General features: G+C 38.0%; 1 protein-coding gene across 2 annotated transcripts; it reads left to right on the plus strand.

The window, feature by feature from the left end:
• The first annotated feature begins 575 nt into the window (after nt 1-575).
• On the plus strand, nt 576-8,679 carry ropn1l (rhophilin associated tail protein 1-like). Of its 2 annotated transcripts, none has more exons than XM_023417022.2 (6): nt 576-661; nt 1,608-1,740; nt 2,447-2,570; nt 3,344-3,505; nt 4,149-4,324; nt 7,702-8,679. In XM_023417022.2, exons 2-6 carry the CDS (start codon nt 1,610-1,612, stop codon nt 7,799-7,801), a joined length of 693 nt encoding a protein of 230 aa, XP_023272790.1. In that variant the 5' UTR covers nt 576-661; nt 1,608-1,609; the 3' UTR covers nt 7,802-8,679. The 2 variants fall into 2 exon arrangements, with proteins under 2 accessions (XP_023272790.1, XP_023272791.1); XM_023417023.2 differs by lacking the exon at nt 7,702-8,679 and adding an exon at nt 5,002-5,056.
• Nucleotides 8,680-11,412: the final 2,733 nt, after the last annotated feature.

The following is an 11,412-nucleotide window of genomic DNA, read 5'->3' on the forward strand; positions in this document are numbered from 1 at the left end:
CATACTTTATCGTTACAGGGTAAGATCAAAACCTTACATTTTAGAGAGAAACCCAACAGGTCCCAGAGGAGAAGGAAAAACCCTAACGGAACGGGACAGGGTGATCAGCCTAGACTGGTTGGGGAAATGGGGGAGAAGAGAGTGACCAGGAACACCTGTGTATAGCCTACTGTTGTATTCATGCATTGTCAGACTGGATTTTATAATAATAATATAGATATTCTTAGGTGTATTATTGTTGCTAATGATGATAGTATTAATAATGATGAGTGTTGAGTAGTAGTGGCAGACCTTGATCACTTAGGGTTGCACACAGTACAATAATTAAGACGGGAGGAGACAAAAACATAATAGACATAATAATGTCCCTTTGTCCTGAGCGGTATGGCGCACCAAACATTTTTTTAAATTAATGTTCGATGAGTAAACAGTCAAAATTCGGAAAAGTTAATTAGCCTTCATCCAATTTCCGAAATAGAAGGGGGCGGTAATGTGTTTCAGGCACCTTTAAAAACCAAAGAAGAGCGCTGTTGCTATGCGACGATGATACACAAACACATTTCAGGTGCCAGGCACAAATGGTCTATATTTGAGCTAGTCACACATATTTAATTCCACCTTTCTGCGATTTTTCGTTCACATTCATTATTCAACAGTGCAGGTAACGTTACAGTGTTTAATGCGCAAGCTATTTTAACAGTCATAGAAATGCCTTTTGATTCTATGCCAATATTTGCCAACTTAGTTCGAGTAGCACTATGACCACAATAGCTCAGTTAAAGTTAAGGAAAGTTAGGTATATAAATTCAGAGATTCAGACAAAATTGTTTGTTGTGGTTTCCATAAGTAAAAACAATAGAAATACTGTGTCAGCACAGAAATACTTTCTTGGTCTGACCCGATTTTAAAACATCTCTGCTCGTAAGCGTAGCTACTGTAGGTAACTAACCTAGCGACTCTAAGCTAACATGGTGTCTTAAAATTTGTTTCTTTAGTCACTGTTTATGGAGAAGATTTAGGAACTGTTACTCCAAGAAAAGTTTAATCGAGGGCAACTGGACTTCTACAACCAAGTCCAGTTGTCCAGTTCAACTTTTTCCTGGACAACCATAATTTGGATGACTGAGAACCTTCACAGACAGCAATTGTTATTATAAACACACCGCTAGTCGGGTGGCTAATGCCAGAGCCAGAGACATTATAATATCGTTTTGCTTTCTTGCTGTATTTCTCATTCAAGGAAATATGTAAAATGATGATAAGTATCCCGTTTCCTTATGAATGAGATCTTCTCCAGCATAGCTCCTTATATCTTGCAGAAACAACTTGCTACCAGGAAATATACATATCTGTAGCTTTTTGAGCTTGAAACATGCTTTCATGGTGTTTACCTATTCTTCTCAAACCCCCTCAGTATAATAGCAACATCGGATAGCAACCTCCAAAGAACCATAATTGAATTTCTATGTTAATGGGGTTGTTATTGTAAGTGTGGGTAGATGTAAGTGGCCAGGGAGCTACCACTTTTTTTTTTCTTTTTTTTGTTTCTCTTAGACCTGATATTGGCTAGATCTCAATGTACTATATTGCAGTGTTTTATATTGCAGCCATGTCTGTCCTGGACACAATGTACTGTGCCCAACAAATCAGCATACCTCCTGAGCTGCCTGACATCCTCAAAAACTTCACCAAGGCAGCCATCCGAACACAGCCCGTGGATTTGCTGCTTTGGTCTGCGGCGTAAGTCTTAATGTCTGTCAGCAGTGGTTCAGATAGAAGAGACGTGATTGTGTTTTATTCCAATCTTGATTTCTTAAACAGTACCATAAACAGTTTCTCCAGGCAGCATCACTGTGCAATAAGACAGGCCCTTTTCACCTGTGCATCTTTCATTTTTGCATTGACTTGCTATAATTGGATCCCACGAGCTTCCATGTTACTTCAGCGTTTAAACTATCTGACTTTCTCCAACAAAGAAAAGGCACTTTAAAAGTAGCGGATGAAATTTAAATATTCCAAGATTTTTTTGTACCCCTAAGGACTGTCATATTCTCTGCTATTTTGTTGGCTATTGTAGCTTGGTAGTGTTTACACCAAAGGACAATAAAGTGAGCCATATGGTGAAACAAAGGCAATCTCCTGGGTTACAAGATGTTTATGTGCTATTAAAGTAACACCTAAATTCACTGAAAATGTTATTTAAACTGTGAAGGAAGATAAGCCACAATATGCCCTTGCATTTTCGAAAATATAAATAAACTTCAGACAAAGAAAACAACAACACATGATGACTTAATTGATGCTACCCATTAGTCCGTTAAATTGGACTAATACCAACTTCCAATTTACATTGTGTTTTATTGTCATACTTAGGAAACAGGTGAGATGACTGACAAACAGGGTGAAATAATATGTGTGCTAATAATGTGTGTTTGCCCTCTCCCAGATACTTCAATGCATTGTCTAAAGGAGAGTGTTTGCCTGTCAAGGACAGGTTGGAGATGAATGTTGCCACCCAGAAGACAGGCACTGGGCTGACACCAGGTCTACTTAAGACTCTTCACAAACAGGTATTTTCTCTGGAGCAAGACCACACCTCATAGAACTGATCATACATAATATGACATAATATTTTTCTTCATGTTGCTGCTGCTGGAAGAAAAGTAATATATTTAATGTACTGCTTATTTTCCAGTGTGCTTTACTGTTTTTAAATTGCTTGTCCTGTACAGGATACACCTTGTAATTTATTACCTTATATGCTTCTCTGAATGTAATTATTAGTGTATTACCTTTAATATCCACTTTTGTTTTCACATATTGTTTTTTTCCTGTATCTGTATATTTCAGTGATCCTGTTTCCCCATATGGATTGCTAAAGCTTCATATTATTGTAAACCTATTTTTTAATCACCTGGGGCATCTATTGGCATCTACTGACAAGTAATATTTTCTTAGAGGTCAACACAGTCTTAACTTGGATGCCGCTCTTTTTCTGTCTTGTGTCCCAGTAATATTAATATTACAGAGTTATTTTTTGTAACATTTTAATCTGTGTTTACTATAGATATTTTAAAAAACCTCAGAAATCTACCAGCTTTGAATGGGAGAGAACTCTTCTTCTTTCATATTTATCCCTGCTGTGTCTTAATTACATAGCTTCCCATATATAAAGGTTTACCATAAGTATAGGAAAGCTTGCTGATAAACAGATCATAAGTATCCACAGCTGCCAGATTCCCCAGAACCAATATTGCTTTTTATTTCGTCATCTGATAAATTAGATGACCTGATTTTTTTCTCCTCAACTCTCCTAACCCTTACTTACTGTACCCAATCATAGCTGTCCTCTTGGCAAACATGCAGCAAGGAGGAACTACAGAAGAAATGGAAAGGTCTGTGTCTACCAATGGATCAGCTGGAGAACCTGCTGTCACTGGGTAGTTTCAGCTCAGAAATTGACTGGATGGAGTTTTTTGCCTTGGGCTGCAGTGCTCTGGGAGCGGTGAGATGTTATATAAGGCCAGATATAAATGCAAATACCATGTTATACCATGTCTTTTGAGCCTTAAAACCTAATGTGAGGCTAAGCACACCTGGACATCCACAAGCAGTGCAATATTCGCTAATCTCACACTTTCAAATTTTTTGACTAGATCCAGATCTATGATCTAGATTTCTCCATTAGGGTTCCCAGACTCCAGAAATCTTTCTCTGTCTACATGAATCTTTGCAATGCTATTAAGCGAAGGATTTTGCTCAGATGATGCAGATAGAGCAGCGGAGTCAGATCAAAGAGAATATCTTTACGCATGGAGAACTTTGTGGATGATGACTTACACTGCAAAAGCAAATGCAGCTCAGAATGAGCAACATTACAAGCTCAGTGTCCGTAGTTTGGAAATCACACTACTGTAAATTGGGTCCTTGAGTGCTTTAACCACATGAGGGCAGTCCTGTTCTATATTGATTAGGGTTTTCTTTTTAACAATCTGTGAGTTAGTGTGTGTATGTAAGTGTATTTGTAGTGTGTGCTTGTGGGATGTGATCATCCTTGAATGTTGAATGCATGTTTTTGTATTTTTCTGTCTGTTTTTTGAGTAAGTCCCACTGTCACATTTTCTGTGTCTATATATACACTCTCTCAGACCCTCATGAGTTCCTTGAAGTTTGCCTGTGAGATCCTGACAGAGGATGAGGAGGGTGGTGCTGCAAGGATCCCATTCAACATCTTTGTCAAACTTTACACTTACCTCGCTCATCTGGACGGGGACATACCGCAGGACCACATTGACAACTTCCTCCGCAGCTTGCAGCCACAAGTGTAAGTGTCATTTACGTGTGCGTGTGTGTGTGTATGTATTCTCTTCAGAAGTATAGTTGTCTGGCTTGCAATAAGCAGAAAGGGGCAAATTGTTTCATCAATTGATTTGCTTCCAAGTTCTCTATTTTCAAACAGCCTAATTATTTTTCTCATTTCAATATGTTCCCCTTGGATAAAGCTGCTGTCGAATCTCATAAAAAGTTCTTAATTGACTCTTTTGTGTATCAAGATGTTCAGTCATCGGGGTCAGTTGATATTTAATCTATCTAAGTATTATTCAGGCAACTTGACTCGGTCAAACCTGGTTTGATAAAAACTCCAAAAAGTACAGTTGGATATTGATATGAACTGGATATTTTGTTCCTTAATTTCTCAAATATTCCCGATTTAGTCACTTAAGGTAGCAAACACATAACTGAGGATTTGATTAGCTTAACGTTTTAGCACATTAGACTTTATCCAGTATAGACTGTGCTGCTGAACATGACTAGGTGTGCTGAACACTGCTTTAGCTAGGCCCAGCATTTCTGCCTGTCAAAGAAGTAGGCTCAAAAGCACAGACAGTTTAAGAGCTTAGCTGGACTTAGATGATGTTAGTGATATTCACTGTTCACTGAAAATAGTTATGCTGCTGAGTAGAGTTGTTGCCCTGATGCACTGATGTCTTTGCCCGACAGCAACAAGCAGAACGGCATGATTCAGGTTTCCAACTTCTACATCAGCAGGAAGTGAGGGAAAGAGAGACGGAAAGCAATGGAAGACAGGAAGGAAAGAATAGAAGTAAAATAACATGACAGTGTTCAATTAATAAATGGGTCTACTAATGCTCCTTCAAGCACAGCTGTTGTTTCATTACCTAGAAATTGGTTCAATTAATTGTTAGCATCAGGCACAGTGGGTTATTATTCATCACTGTCCAGCTGAACGAGGCTGCTACATTGAGTAAGGTTAGAATCTTTTAATGAGCAGCAAGAGAGGCACAAAGCTGCCTTACACAGACTGTCAGGTGGAGTGTACGTATGATTTTTATTGCCTGTTCCCTTATGTCTGGGTTAGCCAAAGTTCACTTATCGTGCACACAACCTATCAGCTTGCAACGTCACTGCATTTGGCCTAAGTGTATTCATTTCATCCAGGAGATGAAAAAGAGGAGAGGTAAAGACAGACATAAGCTCTTGGGGCATAAAAGCATGATTTTCAGCTGACGCTAAAGGCCTAAAACCTTCTGTGTTTTGTTCACTCCCCCATGCAATATTGTAAATGGGTAAGTACAAATGCACACTTAGACAGGTTTATTACAATAGTCAGGGTGAAAAAATCTCAGAGGCACAAACACACACGTGCACTATACATAGTCAGTCTCACAGTCTATCTGAACTTTTTGCATTTACACATTTTTAAAAGGACACTATTGCATGTGTCAGTGTGAGAACATAATCTGTGGTAGGTCACAGGGGGACAACATGATGTTTACCCTGACACACACACACACACACACACAGACTTGTAAGCTATGTTATTTTTTGAGTATCCCATCAGGCAGGACAGGAAACAGGATCAGTGGGAATTCACATTTGGCTGTAAGTTTTAGGGGTGGCGGATACACACACACACACACACACACACACACACACACACACACACACACACACACACACAAATCATTTTCTACTAATAATGTAATTTGTTTATGAAATAACACCATATAACCATAAGCTATCATTCAGAGTTCATACATGAAGATGTGGATGACCCAACCTTACTTACAAAGTTAAATGGAAACTTTGAATTTTAAACTGCACTCCTCTGATTTTCCAAGAAGTTTTAAACACAATAAAATTAATTTGCCAAACAAAATTAGAGACTTTTAAGACTTTTAGAGAATTAGAGATTTGGACCCTTTTTGCCCTTTTTTTTTACTGCAGTAGCTTTTCCAGAAATGTTTTTTTAGGAATCAGGAACTTCCAGTTTTGGCTCAAGGGCTATGGTTTCTTTTCCCCAAAAAAGTCCCTGCTCCTGAGCTGGTGCTTTCCAGTAGCCGAGTCACTGTTGTGATTGAGTTTGCAAGGCTGAACACTGCTTACTGCTGTGAATACAAACCTGACTCAATATTAGGAGTTTTGGTGGGGATTTTGTATAAAGGGACCTATTACGCTCATTGATAAGCTCAGAATGAACATATAAAGTAATCTGTTCTACCAAAGAAGAAAAACCCATTGGAAACTTAGTGTTCAGAGCAGTCTGACACCTGAGCTTTTGTCTCACAGGGATTACTTTTATATAGGTTTACCTGATTATTTGAAACTTTGGCCATGATTAATATAAACATGAACATCTGACATTGTAACATTATATGACAGAAATTAAGGAATCAATTTAATTTTACTTGTGTTTTGAACACAATTTTATTTGTTGACTGACTTATAGACAGTTGGCAAAAGAAGCAAAACAAACAGTATATAATGTAATAAATGTAGTAAAACAGAAAAAAAAGAACAAATACTGTGGATCCTCACTTGTACAATGTTGTTTTGGCTTTTTTCAGAACATCCTTCTCCACCTGGGCACGTGTCTCTTGCTTCAAGCATAGATTTAAAATTCAAAATCAATATCTACAAACTGTGTTGTGCCAAACCAAACTACTTGATTTCTGTTACAAAGCATTTGTAAGCCTATCCTCAAATGTCTATGTAACTAACCTTATTTTTAGCTGCATGCATTAGTACAATGGTTTTACTGTACAGCTGTATGCTCCATTGTTGTAGGATGTTGAAGCTCCAAAGAAACATGATGCCATTGCAAAGATGTTAGTGGTTTAGCAATCTCATTTCCAGGGTGGGACCCTGTTGCACAACCTGAACTGTTTCTTCAAGCTTTGCTCATAACATCACATCTCCAGGGACACGGTGAATGTAGCAGAACAGTGCGAAAGAGACATGAGAGGAGAGAGTGGACAGAAAGGCTCCCTTTTAGTATTCCTCTTTGTAGCTGCTATGTAATAGATTTCAGGGTAAGGATAAAGGAAAACATGATTCATGATGTATTGTGAAGTTGCAGAACATGGATTTTATCAGTGAGCGACTGTTACTGTTCTCACTATAGTTGCACTTTATTTTGCTGACAGCATTTCTTAGGAAATTGTTGAAACATTTTTTCTTACATGATTTAATTCATTTAGAATTAATTGGTAGACTTGGCTGTTTGTATCAGTATCTATTATTTTGTATTAGTTATCTGATAGTAACCTTATTAACTATAATGATTTTTTCTGTTAACAGTGAGATGTGGGAAATTTTGCATTAGTTTTTCAGTTGGTGCTTACAGATTGCACTGTAAAAAAATGTCATAGATCTCTAACAGCATACTATATGTTACAGAGAGTTTCAGCAAGGGTTGATTAAACCTCTGGACTTCATCCATTGGGACGATGTGGACTCAACTCCTCCTGATTCATCAAACTTTGCCAGAGTAACATAAGAGCTGAATAAGAACTATGAAAGAAGAGAGAAATAAATCAAAAGAGAAAATGCCTGTTACTACACTGTATCTGATGTACTAATGTGCTAGAGACATGGATTTAATGCCATTGACACCACCCATACTTTCCTCAAGAGACATTTTAAACCAAGAATTCTTCTCACATTCACCACCATCTTAAAGATGAGGTGGGATAAGCAAGGAAAAACCACTATAGCTGCCTGTGTTAGGCACTTGTCAATCAAGCAATCACCTCTACAGCACTTTTCTCTTAAGCCTCATTATCTTCTTAATGGAACAATGATCTCATAATCTCCCTGTGACACACATGAGCAGATGTAAAATTAATTACTCAGACTCCTTGTGAAAAAAAAATTAATTACTTTGTATTTCAAGAGAAGTTGGTGGAGTTTTCCACTGATTTCAACACATTCTGGTGTTTCTTGGAGCCACTATCCTGCAGCCATTGGAAGAGCAGCATTTTAAGACACCTCCTCAGTGGGTTCACCACTCCGCCTCACTTTTACAGTGAGGTTATGTGTGTGCTTGTCCGAAAGAGGACAGACTTTAGTTCTTCTGCAAGATGACTTGGACTTTTATCATGTAGTAATACTGCTGTCACATCTAATTGTTTTGTCTCATTCGTCGGAAAAGGACCTTATTTTCTTAAACATATAGATTGTTAAATTCTATGTAATGTTTTTTGTGTCTCTATTTAATATTATGACTGATTTTGTCTGTGTTTTAATAGCATTTGTGGAATATGGTAACAGTGAATGAGGTTGATTTGTCCAGGCATTGTTTTTACACACATGAACATCACAAAAATAACTTAATTGAGGGCCATTGCAGGCTAATTAAAATTAGTTAATTAACAATTGTGGAGTATTGAATTTCTCATATTCAGCTGGCTGCAAAAGCTTTGTCTGTCACTGCATTCAAGTGTTGTCCTTAACTCCTGTCCTAGGCTTCATTAACTGATTAAGCAATAATGTGGACTTTTCAATCAAGCTATTAATGATCAGTACATTAGGCCTTTGCTATGAAGAGGAGAAAAACAACATTTCCAGGAAAATAGTCGTAGAAGCAAGCAAAATCCTTAAAACAGACATAAACGCTTGATTTTGGTCACACATTCAATTCATCATCACACACATACACAAACCTAACAGTTAAGTGCTTGTGTCAAGAAGAGACTCATAGACGATCTTTGTACAGCACTCCTGCTCCAGGTATGCCACCGAAGAAACCGTGGTGTGTTGGAGTGTTATGGACGTTTGTGGTTTTGGGGGGAATAAATGAACGACTGAATGAGGGAAGGAATACAGGAGCTTGTCTAAACCTACCAGCTGCAAGGCCATGTTGTGCTCATGAGGTACATGTGGGATGCAGGGATATATAGGATCTATTGAGAAGGCTCATATTAGAGAAGTGTATTAGAGGGTTGGGCTTTCACAATCCAGTAATTTCTTAATTAAAAAAACTCATGCTTATGGTCAAAGACATACAGTATTTAAAACTCTTTTGGTGACACTAAGGTCAGAGAGTCTGTGCCACAGTGTTTCCATGTACAAGTAATGTGTGCAAGAGAGCTTCTCAATAGTAGAGAATAGGCTACTTAACGTGGCTATTAGGATAAGGTACTATTATGTCCAACAAACATTTTTGCTTGCCCTTGCTTGCCAACCCAATGATCATTCTGCTTATGACGGCTTATAAGGGCTACAAACATAGAGTTAAGGTACAGAAATGCTTTGCTCATGCAGCATGCCAGGATTACTGTAGTGACTGCATGTGTAGTGTGCAGGGTTAAGGCTGAACGCTGGTCAAGATGCAGAGAAAGATAACATTACATGGAGCCTTCCTGTCGTAGCGTGCTTAGAAAAATTGATAGAGCCGATTGCAGCTGTGATACTGTTACCACAAAGAGCACTTTTTCCTTCATGATAGGAGCAACCAAAGCTTGACAGACTAATAATATCAACTCAAATGAAAACAAGCATGTAACAAAGAGGAAGTACAACAGCAACACAGTCCTGTTTTTGTTGGCCCATTGAATCTGCCTCAAAACTTTAATATCTAACCATTTTGGAGTGCTGTACTCTTGCTAAGTATAGTCGTTTGAAAGAGGCTTGAATATGTAATGGTTTGGGGACCCAGAATAAATCTCGCCATTTACATCTCACATGTTCACAGAAGGGCTCCAATCAGTTCATGATTATCTGTCCTGGGATTTAGATTTTTCTTCTGAGCCCAGGTTAAGCTAATGCAATTGGCTCCGTAAGTGATGGTGTTGCTAATGTGCTATTTACAGTGTGCTTTACTCTCACATGACTACATATGCACACCACAGAATATGCATACAGTATTACCGATATACAGGACGGTATATTACAATGCAGCAGCATGTGCATTGTGGTGATATTTTACTTTGGACATATGAGGAGGGGATCAAGTCTTTATATGAGCAGGCATCTGCTCTCCTAAGGAGTCCTTGAATGAACTACAAATTTTCCACCAGCTGTGTTGCTGTACCTGGCCTCAGACCTAAAGTGAACTTGTGAGACATCTTGGAACTGAAGAGTTCTCATCCTAAATCAACTGCCAGTCTTTTCACTATGTATTAATCATTTCCTTCCATTCTGTCAGGGCTAAATGGGGCCCACTAACACAACTCACAGTGTTAATTTTACTTTATAATACAACTGTTTACACATCATACAACACGAAACAAAACAAAAATGGATGAGGCAGTATTTTTGAGTATAAAGGCAAGTATAATGGCATGTTCATTTTTTTTTCTTTACTGTTAATTGCTTTCCAGGGTGCTCACAGTGTTTTGTGTTAGAATTTGTAATACTGAGTTTTCTACAATTTTGAATTTCTGCAATTTAATTGACTCTGGTTATTCACTTTAATCCTCCAAAACAACAGTTTATTGCCAGGCAATATAAGGCAATTTCCTTTTTACAACCAGCTAATTGTTGCCTTCGTGGCAGCTTTATCCTACTGAACATTTCGCTGAGCAACACTGGAACTGCTGGTGGAAACTGGAACACAAACTGGAACACAACATAACTTTACTTTACATTAGTGTCATAGATCAAGGGCATTGGTTTGGACTGCATATTGTAAGGGGCATTATAAACACCACAATGTCGATTATATGAGCAAATTTCATACCATATGTTTGTAAAACCTGTGAAACATTTCCTACTTTAATAATGATGGTTCAGTTATATATACGTGTGTGTGTGTGTGTGTGTGTGTGTGTGTGTGTGTGTGTGTGTGTATCTTTGGCTCTAGAACTGGAGCCCCTGGATCTTTCTGGACCCGATATTTCCACTGACACTTTTGTTGCATGAGCACATATTCTTTTTGTAATTTCAATGTTATAAAGCTTTTAGGGCCCACCATGCATTACAGTGACTCAAAATCTACACACACCGGGGTTATACATAAGTGCATGGGTTAAATTAATGAAACAGTGAATTGAAGCCAGATGCATGAGGTGTTTACATCTAAAAAAAAGATGATTACTTACAACCTGAATTCTAACTTCATTAGATATCTTTTAACTAATTCTAAAACTGGAGATGAGGAATTATAAT

Source organism: Seriola lalandi, unplaced genomic scaffold (genome assembly GCF_002814215.2).
Source record: "Seriola lalandi dorsalis isolate HSWRI2012SDOR001 ecotype SW California unplaced genomic scaffold, Sedor1 jcf7180002054570, whole genome shotgun sequence".
Lineage (NCBI taxonomy): Eukaryota > Metazoa > Chordata > Actinopteri > Carangiformes > Carangidae > Seriola > Seriola lalandi.